General features: G+C 41.0%; 1 protein-coding gene across 3 annotated transcripts in view; it reads right to left on the bottom strand.

Moving 5' to 3' along the window:
• ENTPD5 (ectonucleoside triphosphate diphosphohydrolase 5 (inactive)) overlaps nucleotides 1-19099 on the bottom strand; it is a 46177-nt gene that overhangs the window by 3946 nt on the left and 23132 nt on the right. For all 3 annotated transcript variants that reach the window (XM_075531992.1, XM_075531990.1, XM_075531991.1), the window contains exons 7-15: nucleotides 15257-15332; nucleotides 14963-14998; nucleotides 14538-14626; nucleotides 14159-14238; nucleotides 13506-13567; nucleotides 8551-8652; nucleotides 7765-7905; nucleotides 2258-2314; nucleotides 979-1094 (exon numbers count right to left, since the gene is read on the bottom strand). In XM_075531992.1, coding sequence (XP_075388107.1) covers nucleotides 979-1094; nucleotides 2258-2314; nucleotides 7765-7905; nucleotides 8551-8652; nucleotides 13506-13567; nucleotides 14159-14238; nucleotides 14538-14626; nucleotides 14963-14998; nucleotides 15257-15332 — 759 coding nt within the window. The remainder of the gene's footprint in view (nucleotides 1-978; nucleotides 1095-2257; nucleotides 2315-7764; nucleotides 7906-8550; nucleotides 8653-13505; nucleotides 13568-14158; nucleotides 14239-14537; nucleotides 14627-14962; nucleotides 14999-15256; nucleotides 15333-19099) is intronic.

The following is a 19099-nucleotide window of genomic DNA, read 5'->3' as shown; positions in this document are numbered from 1 at the left end:
ATAAAGGTCTTTCCACAACCATCGCCACCAAGGGAAAAAAGGGTTTGAAAACCACTGCTAACTTTCTGTGACCCAGTTCTGTGTCGGCCTGATGACATCCAGGCGTCACTGTGAACATGGACGTGAGTAGCTTTTGAATCAGTCTCTTAATTGGCTCCCTTTGCTTGGAGGTGACGCAGGGCAGTCTGAGGCTTTGTCTGGAACTCTCGAGTCATTGGGGTGGCCTTATCCTAACGTGCTCTCCCTCTGTTCTCCCCTCGGGGCTGGACAGGCTCCAGGCACAGATGCTCAAGTGAAGGAATCTGTGGAGCAGGGACAGACTGTCCACCCTTGAAGCCTAAATTCTGTCCCCACTGAAATCATAGGAAGAAAAGTACCCCAGCTGTGAGAATGACAGAAAACCTCTATAAGTAACTGTTGGTGCTTCAGAAGAGGCCGTTGTGACTCGTCTGTGTTAAGAAGCTTGGGATGCTCCCTGTCATCACAATCTGTGCCTGCCAGTGGGAAATGCCTCCACTGACAGTGATACCCACTCACATGCCTGGCACTGTGCCACACACACATGGGTCTCAATGTTGCTAACAGTCCAATGACATAGGTGTTGCAAGCATCCCTGTGCTTCAGGTGAGGAACCTAACAGAGATGGGTAGTCAGTTATATATGCTGGCAGAGCTAGGGGACCTGTAGTTAGAACTGAACCCAGATCTCATGGGTCTGTAATGACTCTGCTAATGGGATCTGGGAGCCTTTCTGTTTGGTGATCTGGGGAGAGCTTGCCAGGCAGTGAATTTAGAGGCCACTATATTGAATCAAGGTCCTTTCCTACTTTCATGGTATCTGATATGGTACCTTGTCTGTAGCCCAAATAACACAATTTCCCTGATCACCACTCTCATTGCCAACCAAGTTCTTGACTCGTCCTTCCTCACCCACAGACGACAACCCTTCTGAGCAAGCCTGCCGCGTCCTCTTTCTTACCTGTAACACAGTGCTGTCTCCAAAGCCAAAGCCATCCTTTAACAAGGCCGTGATGTAACTGAGATCCATACACAGGAAGGGACTCCCTGAGGTGAAGTTTTCTAAGTTATCACACACTGAAAGTGAGACAACAGTGGGATTCAGATTTATAACTAAAGGTATGTAATTTTCTATCAATAGGTTTTTAATAAACAAAAAACTATAGTAAATTCAGTAAAAGTTTAGAGAGCAAATTGTTTTTCCATTCACTTAATAGTTTGATTGATGGCATTGCTTGTGGTCCCCACAGTATGGGAGCACTCAATCCCATTTCCTCCCTGTTCAGTTCCTATTCCTCCTCCTGTCCTAGATCTTCCTGCCTTCTGAGCTTTATCCCTGGTAAGGACTGCCCACTGCCTTCCTATGGTTGACTGTCCTAAGGAACACTACCACCCTGGTGCTGTGATCCTCAATAGACCTGTCTCTTGTTTCGTTGAAAGTTGAGTCAAGGGTAAATATACATTTAAAATAAGCACAGCAGATTCTCCATTGGATGGATGCTGTGGTCTCTTCAAGGCTAGAACTGTACAGATAGACTATTGCAGCTTATCTTCACACATTTACATGCATCCTAGTTTATCGGTAAACTTCTATGACCTTAGTTCTAAGTTCCTTATCTGTAATTAAGGCTGAACCCCAGAAAGAAATAAAATAGTAGTTGCCCTGACATTGAAGCCACTGGCTAAGAACACAGATTCAGGTCGACTGACTCTTTCAAGGAAGCATCTGTGGCTGGTGCCCATGTTTTTGATGCTCAGTATTTCAGTATTACGGTTTATTTTATTTTTTAAGAACGAAAGGATGAAGAGAACTATAAAGAGAAACAAAAGGTACTCACTCTTTCCCCACAGCCCCTTATTACCTTTCCCACATTCTTGCCCAGATCTTACACCACTGAACGCTTCCAGCGCCAGGTGAAGACTGGAGAACTCCGAGGCTACCAGCCTGCTGAGCGCCTTGCTGAGCTGGCTGTCAGCCCAGGCCCTAAGGGTCACTGAGGCTGGCAGGCAGGAAGCCCCCAGGGTGCTGTTGGACTACTAACCATGAGGCTGGTGGCTCCAAACCCATCAGCCAGTCTGAGGGGTAATTGGAGGCTGTCTGCGCTGGGAGAGCTCTATGGTCTCAGACCACCTAGGGGAGCTCTGAGATGGACTCCCTGTGCCAGCAGTGGAGTGGGTTGGTTGGAGGTGGCGGGCACAGCCTCACAGGCTCACCTTTGAGGGCTTCTGCTGACACTTACCTTCCCTGGCCTTTTGTCCAAAATCTTCAACTTTTAAAATACCCCCTTTTTCATAATCTGAAAGGAGAAAGAATAGTAACTGACTATCAAAATGCCTGGAAGGGAACAAGAGTGATTGATCCTGGAGGGATTAATAATGAAAAGGCAGAAATAAAATTTCCCGCATTGGGAGAGGGTCAAGCAAACAGGACCCACATAGACAACAACGGACGCAGCCCGCTGGCGGTTTGGAGACGGGAAGCCCGTGGAGCATGTTCTCTGGTGGGTTCTCGTGCTGTCCTCTGCTTGCCTTCTGCTTGTAGAATCTGTCACATTTCCTACCTATGCTTCACTGTTACTTTCAGCAGCACTCAGATGAAAAGATGCATGTGTTTTCAGGGCCTACTGTTTATAGGACAGTCAAACGGGGGTGGGGCCAGACCCTGGTCCAGGTCACAGCGATGCAAATGCCATAGGGCTATGTTCACGTGCATACAATTTCGTTTTTCTATCTCGACCAACAATTTGTCTAGTGGTTCAATGAGTTGTGGGGAAATCAGTCACCATAAAAGTAGATAGCCCCAGGCTACCAGTGCCAACTGCTCTTGAAGGAATTACCTTAAAAGGGCCTGGCTTCTTCCATGATGACCTGAACAAGAATGAGATGTGAGCATTTAAGAGAAATTCTTCCTAGAGCCAACCCAAACTATGGTAACCAGGCTAAAATAACTGCAGGAATTGTACAGAAAATCAGTGTTATAAATGATGGTGATGTAATAATAATAAAACTAAAAAATGCAGTGAAAAACAGAAAGGAAAGTGGGAAATATTTTAAACAAGGCCAAAGTAATTCATTTAAGTCTGATAGTTTAAGTAAGAGTAGTGTATGTAAGTGTATAAAGGCAAACAAAGAACGACTACAATAACATAACCACCTACAATTTTAGAGATAGAAGGTAGGGCAGGTAAAAAAAAATTCATCCCTTCTAGGATGGTGGGTCAATAGACACTAACTTAAAAGATTAAACATACAATGAAGCTTTTAAAAAGTTCATAGGAAAATGGAATTAAAAGATGATACAATTTTCTCACGAACGTTTTGAGGCCACCTAGTGTAAAATTAGTTATAAGAATACCTATTAGAGCTAAGAAAAGAATTACGGCTTTCCCACGTATTGGAAAACAAGGCCAAAATCTAACAACGCACAAAACAAGGCCAAATCTAACGAGCCATTTAGGAAAACTTTACAAGACGGAAGATTCAAAACAAAGTAAATCTGGAAAAAGCAGACGACTGTTCCAAACATCTGTGCCATCCACATGTGCAAATGGCACACTAAAACCCAGTGCCACCGAGCGGATTCTGACTCATGGTGACCCTACAGAACAGAGTGGAGCTGCTCGATCCGGTGTCCGCAACTCAATCTTTACAAAGCCGACAGCTTCATCTTTCTCCTGACAAGCGGCTAGGCTTTTGGCGGGCCAGTCCCAATTTTTAACAATTTGTCTGCGTCCCGTGGTGTTTTAAAAAAGTCCCGATTTTTGGAAAGAATGCACGACAAGCTAGGGAATGGCGGGAGAACGGGAAGGGAATATACGGTTTTCAGCTGCCATGTGGCTATTTCGCCAGGATATGAGTTTTATATTATTTTTGTTAATTTTATAATGTTAAACTTTAATAATAACAATTGTTGAGAACTGATTATTGAGAACTGCTTGTCAAAGTTCGTATTGTTGATCAGTTGTTAGAATTCGACCACCATTGTTTGGACTTAATGAACAATGGCATTTTTTGGCATTGGCAACGACGAAAACATTTTGTAACTGTCTCTCAGACGATACACATCGTACTGCGGGCTAGTGCTAGTTAAACAAGGGATGTCAACACATCAGCTGTTCAGATCATTTAGGTAAGTAATTTATTTATTTCATAAACTGTCTTGAATTTAGCAGACAGTACTCATTATTCATATTTTATAGTGGCGGCAAAATGTCTAGCACCGACCTCGAAAGTGACATGACTTATGTTACAGAAAATTCAGAGAAAAAATGTAATACAAGTTAGTAATGTTATTATTTAGAAAGAAAAATAGGATTAAAATGAAAATTATTTAAAATATAGTTACTTTAGAACAATCAAATTTAATTTATACACTAACGATAAAATATGTTCATGTAATTATGTACCTACTTGCTGTGTTTTAAAGCAATATGTATATAATAATTTATAATATAATTTTTAATTATTTTGTTTAGATTTTTAGCATAATGATTAAGAAAAGAGGATGCAAATTCAATGATAATCTAAGAAGTGAATTTCCTTTTATTAAAAAAACCAAAAGCGATTACATGGTTAAATGTGAGAAATATAATAGTGAATTTTCTATTTCGCACAGTGGGAAGAATGATATTTCAAAGCACTTGGAGACACAGAAACATAAAAGATATTTAAATACTGCTCCATCTTCCTCCAAAACACAGGAATTTTTTTTCGGAAAACAACTTATGGAGACAAAGAAAAGAAATTAGCATTAGCAGAAGGACTTACATCTTTTCATGCTATTAATCACAATCATTCCTTCAGCTCTATGGACTGTACATCACAAGTTGTCAAAAAGTTTATCAACAAAACATTTGCCTGTGCTAGAACAAAATCCGAGGCAATTGTGTGCAATGTGCTTTCCCCATATGCATTTTCAGAATTAAACAAAAATCTAGAAAAATTAATTTTACATCCATATATTCTGACACATCTAATCATAAGGATATAAAGTTATTTCCAACCATTATTATGATTCGGAAACTGGAATAAAAATTAGAAATTTAGATTTCATTTCTGTGCCCAGTGAAACTTCTGAAATAATTTTCAGTTCCATTATTAATATTTTGGGAAAAAAATTAAAACATAAAATGATTGCATATTGTGCAGACAACACGAATGCAAATTTTGGAAGAAAAGAAAAGAGGTATAAATAATATTTTTAATAAACAAAAACCTTAATCAAAACATTATTGGTGTTGGTTGTGCAGTGCACATAATACATAACACTATTCAAACAGTGCTGATTTATCTGTAGATGTGGAAAATATTGTTATTAAAATATACTCTTATTTCTGTATATATACTGTGCGCATTGAAATGCTAAAAAAGATTTTGTGAAACTGCGGAAGTCGAATATCAGAAAATACTTGGATACAGTAAAACACGCAGGTTAGTTAGCTCTTTTGCCAGTTGTCGAAAGAATTTTGAAAATATACGATCCTTTGAAATCCTACTTCTCTATCACAGGAAAAATGTGCTAGAATTTTAGAAGAGTTTTTTGAAAAAGAATCTTCAAAAATTTGGCTGCAGTTTGTACACATCAAGCAGCTCTTTTTCAAAATGCTATAAAGCTTATTGAAGGTGACAAAATTTTGGTAATTGAAGTAGCAAATGAAGTTAATAATTTAAAATTTCAGTGTCAAGAGCAGTTAGAAAATAATTTTCTTCCGTTAACTATCTGTAATAGGATAAGACAGTGAGAAGAGCAAGGTGCAATAAATTGTGCAGATATCATGAATCACGTTAAAAAGTTCTATAGTAACTGCATAGATTATTTAGAAGAATGGACGGTACATTACAATGATATTGAACATTTCATTGGGTTACATTAAAACAAGAACTTAATTGGAATGATGTGCAAAAATCATTTGATCATATTACTCAAAATTTCCCATATAGTAATATTTCTGAAAATGATCTTTTTAATGAGGTATCATTATTAAAAATATATATATATTGATAAGGAAAACGTTAAATCTTGGACATCAGCAAAAATCACACTAGAGAACAAATGGTTAGAAATATTTCATCATTTTGAAACAAACCATGTTCCATACAATAATGCACTAAAAATTGTGGAATACACGCTGTCCTTACCAGGAACTAATGCTGCAACTGAACGCGTTTTTTCTACGGTAAATAAAGTGTGGACATCAGAAAAATCAAAATTAAGTGTTGAGACTTTGAAAGCCATTTTATGTGTGAAATATAATTTAACAAATTCTTGTGAAATTTCATAACCTTTTAAACAATGACAGCAATCTACTAAAAAATATTCACTCAAATGAGAAATATGTCAAAGAATAAAATAATCCTATACATAATTTTAAAATATATTTGTAAATTGTACTTATGTTGAAATTTTAAAAATATATTACAATATTATTTTTGCATTGTATGAAAATTTTTGTTGCTCCATATAGACCAAATTTTTAATCAAGAATATCCCCCAACACCCCCCTTCCCCGTCAATGGTGTCCCGCTTTACCAATGTTAAAATCTGGTCACCTTAAGCTAGGCTAAACCCAATTTCTGGTTAGCACCCCAATGCTTAACGCACTACCCCACCAAGGATGGGCACCCTGGTGGTGTAGTGGTTACATGCTCTGCTGAGCAAAGATGCAGCAACTCGCTTCTGTAAACATTTGCAGCCTTGTCCTATAGAGTCGTCCTAGAGTCATGCAGCAACTCAATGGCTAAGGGTATTCAACGAAATGAAATTTTAGACTAAAAAAGCAAAATCTAACCTTAAACTATACACAATTACTCTACAAAATGACGAAGAAGCTAAAGTAAAAGGTAAATCAAGATAGGGCAGGGAAGAGAAAACAGAACACAGGGGCCATCGTCTTGGTGTAGATGACATTGATGCCAGGGCAAAGAGCTGTACCCAAAGCCACAGAGGTGCTTTTGAATGAAGTAGAAGCAATCCAAAACACAAATCTGTTTTCCATTACATTATGCACTAAATGACACCGCACGAGACTTTAAATGCTAAAATCACAGGCAGCATAGGGGAAGCAAACATGCAGTCCAAGAAAACGCCAAACACACAGCCATCAGGTCAATGCCAACTTGTAGCGACCGTACAAGACACAGTAGGACTGCTCCTGCGACAGTAACTGCGTACAGGGGTAGAAAGCCAAGGCTTTCTCCTGCGGAGCAGCTGGGGTTTTCCAAACTGCCAGCCTTGAGGATCACAGCCTGACACGTATCCACTGTGCCACCAGGGCTCCTGAGCACACAGGAAACAGGAAATGAACCTCTCTCGTGCCTGGAAGATTATGCACACAAAGCGATCACTTCTGCGATGGGAAAATATGACTACAAAGAAGCAGGAAGAAAATTCTGGAGGTGACACATATCCATTATCTTGAATGTGATGATGGCCGCAGGGCAGATATGCATGTTAAACTCAGCAGTTTATACTTTCAATGAGTGCACTCTATTGTTAAGTCAGTTAAGCCTCAATAAAGATGTTTAAAAAAAAGACAAAGCATAGTTATTTAGGTCATAGTCTAGCTCCAAATGATTCAAAATTATAGTCCATTTATTTCCACTTTGAGTGACTGGTGCATTCTAATAATCATTGCTGGAGAAGGGTATCTCCCAATAGAGCATTTCAAACACTTCTTCTCCCTTTACTTCCCCTACTGTTACACCCTGGCCAATTTCCGGTCTGGCCTGATGCCTGGAGTGAACTTACCAATCATCTCTGTGTCAACAGCTCGGTCATAGTAGTACGAGAAAGCATAGAAGGAGCTTCTCTGGATCTCCTCAGGCTGGTGAAGTTTTCCTTGTACCACTCTCTGTACTTCGGCATAGCAGGCCTCAAAGCCCACCTCCCCTGCTGGGACAAAGGTACACAAGGGTAAGATGAGGAAATGATAGGGGACAAACTTAGCCAATAGTAAGATCAAGTAGAGAAGAGGCTCAAGCAACGAGGATGAGCAAACTTTTATAGCCTCACTGCTCTGGTACTTTTTTCTCCGTGGCAGCGTCTCCTTAACTTGCATTCAACACAAACAGCCATAGCTGAGCTTGAACTGCTGCATCCAGTATGACATTCAAAGGGTTCACCTGGCTCCTTCACTAGGAAATCACATTTCATTCTTGATTTCAAGGTCTACATCTTTTACAATACCCAAGACATTCTTCATGGCCTCACTATGCTGTAAATAGCCAAAAATAAACCTGAAGTAGTTTTAACCTACTTATGGGGCAGAGACCATTCCATGTATCAGGCTTAGGGTACGAACAGGTTTCTAGAAGACCCACAGCGTGAAACCAAGGGAAGAATGCAGCACATAAGGGACTGTTACCTCGTTCACTGTCCCTTCACATCATTCACTGGAAATACATTAACATCTATTTAGAACAAGGCCCTGCAATATGACATAGTTTTATTGAGCTCTGGAAAAAAATTCTCAAGAGACTCTTCCTGAACCTTTACTGTCAAGGTCATTTTAACCAGTTAAAAAGCATCACTTGCCTTCTTGGTTGCCACCATACTGGTATCTCACGCCCCCAAAGATCCATTCCGCTTCCAGCCATCTTGGAAGACAGGCACTTCGGAAAGTCTGTCCATCCTTTGCTGAAAGAACCCAGAGTACAAAGTACTATGAAATAATGATGTGAGGGGCAAGTAAGAACCCACTAGGCTTGAAGGAATCACAAAAGTTGGGAGGCCTTAAATTCTTATGAAGTGAATCAAGTGGGCTATATCCTCTGACAATTCTGAACTCAGGGCTCACAGGTGGATGTCCTGGGCTGGGTGGATCCCCAAAACTCTTGGCACATTTTTGTGTATATGTGCATTTGGCAAAGGGGTCCGTAGCTATCCTCCCAATGGAATAAATTAATGGGGAGAAAAACACTCATTCTACCTTCCTCACTGTTGGGAGACTTAAATGAAATACACCTGAAGATGCTTTATATCATCACAATCATACCGTACAGTGTCAGCCACCAGTCGTCTGCACATTTGTTGTAATGTAGTAGCTTGTGGGCTGCTGTGCTGCTGCAAGAAACATCACCAGTATTTCAAATACCAGCAGGATAACCCATGGTGACAGGCTTCATCTGAGCTTCCAGACTAAGACAGACTAGAAGGACTTGGCGATCTACTTCTGAAAAAATTGTTCACTGACAACTTCATGGACAGCAGCAGAGCACTGAGGCTACAGTGCCAGAAGATGAGCCCCCAGGTTGGAAGTCACTTAACCTAAGACTGGGGAAGAGCTGTCTCCTCAAAGTAGTCGACCTGGATGACTTGGATGCAGCAAAGCTTTCAGGATCTTCCTTTCCTACTATGGCGTGGCACAAAATGAGAAGAAACAACTGCAAACACCCATTAGTAATGAAAATGTGGAATCCACAGAGTATGTATGAATCTAGGCAAGGTTTCAGTTGTCAAAAATGAAACAGAACGCATAAAGAATGCTAACAGGCATTAGGGAGGGAACTGAAAAGGACTAGCACTGGCCATTTTGAATCCGACAGTCAATATACTGGATCCGATCCGTTCACGAGGAAAAGCATTACATTCATCATCAGAAAGAACATGTCAAGAACCATCCTGAAATGCAACACTCTTGGTGATATGAAAATATCCTCCAATCACAACAAAGACCAGTTAATACATCCAGTATTCAAATTTATACACCATCACTAAAGCGTAAAAAGTGAGAAAATGAAAATTTCAACCAAATTCTGTAGTCTGACATGGATCAAACATGCAATCAAAATGTACTGATAATTAGTGGTGACTAGAATATGAGAGTTGGTAATAAAAAAGCATCAATAGTTAGAAAATGGCCTTGGTGATAGAAATAATATGGGAAGATCATGGGATAGAATTTTGCTGTACTAATGGTTTATTTATTGGAAATGCCACCTTCATACGCATAAATGGTGACTATACATGTGGAATGACTATACATGTGTATTCCAGATGGAATACACAGAAATCAAAATAACCACATCTGTGGAAAGAGATGATGAAACAGCTCCATATCATCAGTCAAATAAGGCTAGAGACAGACAGAAGAGCAGACCATCAACTGCTTATAAGCAAGTTCAAATTGAAGCTGAAAAACTTATGTCGCCAAAGTCTGACCTTCAATACATTTCACTAAATTTAGAGATCTCTCAAGAATAAGTTTGATACATTTAACTTAAATGGCTAAATATGAATTGTTGGATGACATCAAAAACATCGTACAGAAAAGAAACCAAGATTTAGTATTAAGGTAGCAAAAGGACATTGGGCCTCCACTCAAGTACTCCCTCAATGAAAGAATACTTTCTTTATTAAATTGGCATTTTATGATGCTCACCTTCCCGACACAATCACTGAAGACAAAGCGGGTGAATAAGCAAATGTGGTGAAGAAAGTTGATGGTGGCCGGCTATCAAAAGATATAGCATCTGTGGTCTTAAAGGCTTGAAGGTTAATAAGTGGCCATCTAGCTCAGAAGCAACAAAGCCCACATGGAAGAAGCACACCAGCTTGTGCAATCACAAGGTGTCGAAGAGATCAGGTATTAGGGATCATCAGAACAAAAAATCTTATCATAGTGAATGAGGGGGGGAGTGTGGAGTGGAGACCCAAAGCCCATTTGTAGGCCACTGGAGATCCCCTTACAGAGGGGTCTCGGGGAGGAGATGAGCCAGTCAGGATGCGATGTAGCAACGAAGAAAAATACAACTTTCCTCTACTTCCTAAATACTTCCCCTCTCCACCATCATGATCCCAATTCTACCTTACAAATCTGGCTAGACCAGAGGATGTACACTGGTTCAGATAGGAAATGGAAACACAGGGAATCCAAGGCAGATGATCCCTTCGGGACCAGTGGTGAGAGTGGTGATACTGGGAGGGTGGGTTGGAAAGGGGAAACCAATTACAAGGATCTATCTATAACCTCTTCCCTGGGGGATGGACAGCAGAAAGTGGGGAGGGAGGGGGAAAAATGAGGAGCTGATGCTAGGGCTTAAGTGGAGAGCAAATGTTTTGAGAATGGTGAGGACAATGAATGTGCAAATGTGCTTTATATATTGATGTATTTATGGATTGTGTTAAGAGTTGTTTGAGCCCCTAATAAAATGATTTTTTTTAAAGAAAAGAAAATGGCAACATATGTACAAATGTGCTTGATACAATTGATGTATGGATTATTATAAGAGCTGTAAGAGCTCTCAATAAAATGTTTAAAAAAGAAAGAAAGAACTGGTGGTACTGAAGGGAGAAAGGCACTGTTGAAATTCAAGACTCCAGGAAATGACGGACCAATTGAGACATTTCCTTTTTTCCCTCCAGACATTTCAACCAACTGGAAGAAGCTCCTATTTCTGTCCATTCTAAAGAAAAGTGGTCTAACAGAATTTGGAAATTATCAAACAATATTAATATCACATGCAAGTAAAGCTGTAGTAAAGACAATTCCCGAACAGCTGTAGCCATTTATCAACAGGGAGCCCTCAGACATTCAAGCTGGACTAAGATGTGGACATGAGACAAAGGACAGCCCTGGGATGTCAGAGGACCTTGGCTGAAGCAGAGGCTGTCATAAAGTTGTTAACCTGTGCATATGACTGTGTGTTTCACAACAAATTATGGATAACATTACAAAGAATGAAAAATCCAGGCTATATAGTGGTCCTCATACGGTTCCTGTATATAGACCAAGTAGCAGATGTTTGAAAATGAGGAAAGGTTTGTGTCAGGTTGTATCATTTTACATGAGAAGTTGTATTATATAAAGAAGATCAAAGCATCAGGATAGTATGCATTGTGATAAAAGTTGTAGGAGCCCCCAATAAAATGATTTTTTTTAAATGCATCAGGATTGGAGGAAGACTCATTATCAGCCTTTGATAAGCACATGACACAAGAGGACTTGAAGTACTTACTGATAAAGATAAAACATAAAGCCTTTTGTCTGGGTTACCTCAGCAACAACAAAAACCCTCACAACTAGACCATTAAGCAGCATTGGCACATGAACAGAGACTGGTGGTCAAGGATTTCGTTTTACTTGGATTCACAACCTACTTGGAAGCAGCATTCAAGAAATTAAACAGTGCATTGCACTGGGCAACTCTACTACAGAATATACTTCTTTAAAGTGTTCCAAAGCGAAGACATCATTTTGAGGATGAAGGTACACTGATCCAACCATGGTATTTTAGGCATGTATGCATGGGAAAGCTGGATAATGAATAAGAAACCCTGAAGAATGGCTGACTTTGAATTATGGTGTCAGCAAAAAATAATGAATACCATGGATTTCCAGAATGAACACATATTTCTTGGAAGAAGTACAACCAAAATGCTCCTTAGAAGCAAAGACAGCAAGATTTCATCTCCAGTACTTCAGACATGTCAGCAGGAGGGACCGATCCCTGATAAATTTCATCATGCTTGATAAAGGTCTTACTGCCATTGGGTCTATTGACTCATAGTCAGTCCTACAGGTCCGCGTAAAACTACCCTTGCAGGGTTCTGAAACTGTAACTGTTTATGGGAGTAGAAAGCCTGTCTTTCTCCTACAGGCTGGCTGATGGTTTCAAATTGTATATCCTGAGGTTGGCAGCCAAACTCATAAACACTACACCACCAAGGCTCCCCTGGTAGAGTAGAGGGGCAGCAAACAAGAGCAAGTAGTCCCTCAACAAGATGGACTGACAGAGTGACTACAGCACGGCAACAATTGTGAAGATGGCGCAGGACAGGGCAGTGTTTCATTCTGTTGTACGTAGGGCCACTACGCGTCACAACAAAAATGACCTTAATATAAAATCCTGGGATTTTACCAGCTGCATTTAATGCAAAATATAGTTAAAGGGATATAGAAAGGTAAGTAACTTTGGCTTAAGTTACAAAAAACTATGACTAGACTCAGTTCTTCCTGACCCCAAAAGCTGAGTTCTTCACCCATCTTTCAACCGTGAGTTGATAAATGAAGTTGCTCAGTCACACCCCCTTCAGACCCTGCTTCCTGCACCATGTCAAGTGAACATTGAGGGACGCAAGTAAGCTCCTGTCAATTGATTTTAAGGCTGGAGTTCCTGCTGCTACTTTAGGATCCGATCATGCTAATCATGTAAACCAAAACATCTGGACTTCAAAGACTACACAATGTATGCTTCCCAGTTCCACAAAACTTTTTCCATTATAAGGAGGACCATTGCCCAAAACAAACCCATCGTCATTGAGAACATTCTGACCTCATCGGAGAGAGTTAACGTGTCCCAAAAGGTTTTCAAGGCTGCACTCTTTATAGAAGCAGCTGGTGGGACCAAACTGATGACCTTTTGGTTAGCAGTTAAGTGCTTCAGCTAGTGTACTACCAGGGCTTCTAACATTGCCAAGGAAGGGAAAAGTTGTTGGCAGTGTCAGTGTCACTCTGACCATCCCCAACCCAGCACAGGTCCCAGACCAACCTTCTGTCTCCAGGGCTCCCAGCGTTGCCAGTCTTGCAGCTTTCAATCCAAATCCCAAGTAACTGAAAAATACAGGATCTACTCATTGCATGCTGCTCCTACAGGCCTCCAGCCCAACGCTGATTCTTTCAAAAGTAGCATGGTATTTGTAGCTGTAGAATGGTTCCGTCTTCCTCAGGAAGGGAGTTCTGCTGTGTGACTGATTTCATCTTATGTGATCAACATGACACAATTTCTAAACAAACCAAGGCTGTGCAGAAAGACCTGCCCGCTGCTATGTCAAGGTCAGAAGACAGCGACAGTTCCTACAGTCCCAACCTGGGAACCAGCTACATTATTTTAGCACTCAACCCGGCTGGGATCGTATGCCAGGCTAAATTGTGAGCATCTGAAGGCCAGTTCACAGTTCGTGTCAGCTTAGTCTTCTCAAGGAGCCCTCCCTTTAGAGAAAATTTGACTCAAGTTATATAATTCTCAGGCAAGGACCAGAGGAAACTCTTGGGTCAACTGGATTTAGTAAGCAGTTTGGATGTTGTTGATAGGCCTTAAGGGATTGGCAGAGGCTTTGTAAAGCTGATAGATATGAAAAACTGAGAAGTTAGGAGACTCCTCCAACACAAACTCTTATTCTTTTTCCCTGTCCCCTTCCTTACCTATGTGTATAGAGCTTATACGTGCTGTTAAACATCTCAAAGGAAGTGAGGTAGCCCCTAGGGGTTTGTTCCAGCGTTTTCTGAAAATCAGACAAAGCAAAAAACTATTCAGGACCTGCAATTATCTGAAGATGTATCACCACCATCCCTGCCCCTTCCCCTAAAAACCCAGAGATGAAGGACACAGCTTAAACTAGTATTCCCACAAGGTTTGAAGAATCACAAGGACTCCAAACTGCAAGGGGGCCCCCACCACATATGAAGGAGTTCATCTGATCATTCTCCTCAGCCTACTTTCTGAAAATGGGGTGCCATCTTCTAGGTACCATTAAATGTCTACACGTGTGTTGCACACCAGACCTACATATAAATGACTCACCTCAAACTGCGGCAGAAAAGTGATTTGTGTGGAGGCACCCCCGAGGTCCAGGGTCCCCACAGTCTCCTGGCTGTGGCCATGCAGTTGCCCTGTGAACGAGAGCCTGCTCTGAACACCCTCTACATCTTGGACAGCCCCACGCAGTCTGCACCTCCCCTCCTGCTCAAGCCACATACAGGAGGGATTCCATAAATGCTGCTTCCCTCCCCAAAAGGCTGCTGCTGGAGAGCAGCCTAGGAGGGCTCTCTACAGCTGAAGCCTTGAAGACAGGATGCAAACATTAGCTTCCTGCCTTTGTGGGCTTTTTTTTTTTTTTTTAATTAAAGAACAGTACAGACAAGAAAGGGATCTTTCCCCCACTCTCCTGACAATGTTGTGAAACCCAGCTAAGGTCTTAAGATAAACTTGGCAATGTATTTATTTACCTGTCAGAAAATTCACAGAAACCCAGGCTAATATTCCTGAAAAAGAGAAAAAGATTATATCCCCACAGCATGTTTTTCCCGTCCCTGGCCCCGTCTTTGTTCTTTCTCTAGATTTCAGGTCTAAAACGCCCCTCTCATCCTTCCACTTCCTGCTGCTCCATTCCTTCCTCTGGTTTGCTGCTCCTTCTTAGCTCCTTTTTCGCCAAAGCCCATCCCTGCTCCCAGTTCCCACTATCAGATATTTCATTGACCTTGTCCCTCTCCCCAAAGAAGAGATAACAACACCTCTCCCACCTTCATAGGATCCGTCCATGATGCTAACACTGTCATCTGGTACCAGGAAAGGTGACTTCCTGAAGATTTCCCTGACCTGGAAAAAGGAAAAGAAAAGAAAGCTGGGTTCCCGAGGGTTCTAAGACGGGGCCCCTATTTTGCATATGTTCTCTACACATCAGGAAACAACTCTCTTTATAGTCCCTAGATAGTAACATTTTTTCAGAACATATTCCCTGTCCGCCCCCCCACACCCTCCCCAAATAAACAAGGAACTAGGCAAGTCATTCTGATAAAAATAAAAATGTAGGGATTCCTGACTTGAAAGTAAATCTAAACCAAAACACCTGGATTTCAAAGTGAATTAGATCTAAGAAAGACAATACTTTTGAACCTATCAGCTCATAAGAATCCTGTAATTAAAAATCAAAACACCTAATTCATTCTACCTGGACACACACCAGAAGCTGGGAGGACCTATTCCCACCTCACCCCTTAGGCAAGAGGTGAAGCCAGGTGGCTCTTGACACTGCAGAAAAGGTTCTTCTGCCTTCCTGGTGTAGTTCACATCCAAGGGCTACCAGCCTGTGTTAGATTGTGACACATGGCTGAGACCTCAAGAGTCTAGAGACCCCAGGTTCTAGACTTCTGGAATCCTACGTTAGGAGATGAGAATGGTGATCTTGTACAGGTCAATAATGCGCTTGCACTTGACCCTCCACAAATACACAGAATAATATGGTGTCATGTCTCATTTTTATGTAATTATTATGGCTTAGGCCGGGGCGGGTGGGGAGGGGGGAATGGATTCTCCAACTAGGAACACGAGGATTTCTTGTCTGTTAGGTGTGCTCATTTCCAAAGGGACAAAAGCACCACAATGACCTCTGGCCCCTGTTTCAGCCAGGAAATGGGTTAGCTACAAATAGCTGTGAGAAGATAGATAAGCACAGAAGAAAACTTTTGCTCTAGCCTCCACATCTCCACCTGTCTTTATTCTCAACCCAACTGCCAGAATAAAAAGAAAAACAATGAAACTCATTGCTATTAAGTGGATTCTGATGGATCGCAGCCCTTTAAGGACAGAATAGAACTGCCCCTTTAGGTTTCCAGACTAAATCTTTACAAGAGCCAACAGCCTCATTTTTCTCCAAAAGAGCAGCTGGTGGATTTGAACCTCTCTATGACCTGCAAGTTAGCAGCTCAATGGGTTTCTAACTATGGCCACTGGGACTCCTTATAGCCAGAATGGTACTGTTAAATCAGATCTCACTTCAAAGTTCTCCTGAACTCAAAATCCCTAGGTGGCTTCCCAGTTGGCTAGAATAAAAGCCAACGTCTTTTGAGGCCCTACATGATAGATTCTACCCCACACCTGTCTGACCCCACTTCCTACTACTCTCCCATCATGCACTTGATCCAGGTGCAATGACCCTCTGAATGTTTTCATTGTGTGCCCTGAAGTCAATTCCAACTCACAGTGATCCTACAAGATGGAGTAGAACTGCCCAATAGTATTTCCTAGGTTGTCATCTTTATGGGAGACTATCAGGTCTTTTCTTCCATAGAGCCACTGGTGGGGTAGAACTGCCAAGTTCTTAACAATTATTGCTTAAACATACCACACACATTCTTGTCATAGGGCCTTGTACAAGCTTGGGATACTCTTCCCCCAAATGCTTAGTATAGCTTGCTTGCCTCTTACTCTCGCCAGATCACTAATCAAAGGCAGCATCTACCAGTGAAGTCTTTCCTGGCCTTGAGTATCTCCCCTATACCACTACTACTCTATCTGCGTAGGCCTCTCCCCACACTTAATCTACTTTATATTTACTTATATTCTGCCTCCCCCTCAACTACAATGTAGTTGGTTCCATTAAGGAAGGACCCTTTGGTTTCTTTTGACCCTGCTGTATATATCCCCAGTACCTACCACCAGTGCACAGAGCGAACACTCATATATTGAATGAATGAATGAGTGTGACATTAAGATTCTGGTGCTCAGACAGGCTACCAGGAGACCAATCAGAGAGCTCAGCCCCTGGTAAAATAGAGCGTCAGTGAAAAAGAGGAAAGCCTTCAAGGTCATATCAATACTGACACAGTGACTACAGCAATGGACGGCAGCACAAGGATTGTGAGGACGGCACAGGAACAGGCAGTATTTCATTCTGTTCTGTAAGATCACTACGCGGCCTAGGCAGCCAACAAGCAACACACTAGGCAGCTTGTTCTTGGTCAGTGCATGTCGGTGCTCTGTGCTGACAAAGAGCACGCTTTACAAGAGTAATCCTTTCTGTGGTGATTTTATTTTGGTTATAATGGGATTCTGTCTATAAATATTCTACACAGAATACAATTTGAATTTTACTAATTTTATTTATCGCATAATAAACCTAATAGCACTTAAAATATTGTGCTACATTTTAAAATAACATTTTAAATCATGTCATTTTTAATCATTTCTTGTACAGCTCTTATCACAATCCACCCATCCATCGATTGTGTCAAACACATTTTTACATTTGTTGCCATCATCATTCTCAAAACATTTTCATTCTACTTGAGCCCTTGGTATCTGCTCCTCATCTTTTTTCCCTTCTCCCCTATGAACTACATGTTTTAAAACTTCTGTTCTACGTTTTCTATCTGAGTAACAAGGGAATTAATTGCTTCCTGTCTTCAAGGCTTCAGCTGTAGAGAGCCCTCCTAGGCTGCTCTCCAGCAGCAGCCTTTTGGGGAGGGAAGCAGCATTTATGGAATCCCTCCTGTATGTGGCTTGAGCAGGAGGGGAGGTGCAGACTGCGTGGGGCTGTCCAAGATGTAGAGGGTGTTCAGAGCAGGCTCTCGTTCACAGGGCAACTGCATGGCCACAGCCAGGAGACTGTGGGGACCCTGGACCTCGGGGGTGCCTCCACACAAATCACTTTTCTGCCGCAATTTTCTGAGCAATTAAAATTCACAATAAAGTTTTTTTTTACTCTTCATAAGTTTCAAAAATGCTATGTTAAGAGGGAATAGGTATCAGAAATTCAAAAACAAATAATCACATTGATGTAAAGAAACATAGACAAAGTGAAGCCCCAAAACCCACCTGTAAATAATTGGACACTCCCTCACAGAAGGGCCATATGGGAGGGAAGATATATCCAGGGTGCAGTATAGCACTCATGAAAAACCTAACTATCTTCTAGTTCTTTAATATTTCCTCCCCTTACTATTATGGTCCCAGTTTTACTTCATTAAGCTTGTCAGACCTGTGAATATTCATTTGTGTAATGAAGATCGTTCGATGCCTTAATTCCAAGATAGATAAAGCCCCAAAAATAGTAGGGGGGAGGGGCGATGATTCCCTGAGGGTACAGGAAGAGGGGGATGAAGGGAAACTGATAAAAAAGATGACTGTAAAACCCACTCAAAGGGAAAAAAATAACAGAATTGTAGGGGAACGGATACAGTGTATGATGTAAGATATGGCAAAATAATAATTTTTTTAAATGCTATGCTAAGAGACAAATATTCCCACAAAGAATAATACAAATTATATGGCCTCATTCACAAACAATATAAGAACAAACAAAAACTAAGCTTTGACAGAAAGCAGATTCGTTACGTGATTTCAGGGATAGGGCATGAAGAAACTATAGTTCTCAAAACACATTGAATGGGACACTTAAAATGGGAACATTTTGATGTATGTCCACTCTACCCCAATAAAGTTAATGAAAAACAATTACATGATGCTGCTCTAACAAGTTCAGAGAATTAAAGATATTATAGGTAGTAAATATTTTAAATATTTAGAAAATGGAGTTCGATAAACTCAAGAGTACTAATTAAAATGGAAAGTAACTAATTAGGACA

Source organism: Tenrec ecaudatus, chromosome 14 (genome assembly GCF_050624435.1).
Source record: "Tenrec ecaudatus isolate mTenEca1 chromosome 14, mTenEca1.hap1, whole genome shotgun sequence".
NCBI classification, from domain to species: Eukaryota; Metazoa; Chordata; class Mammalia; order Afrosoricida; family Tenrecidae; genus Tenrec; species Tenrec ecaudatus.
Note: the sequence above shows the minus strand (reverse complement) of the source record. Positions and strands in the feature narration are given on the sequence as shown.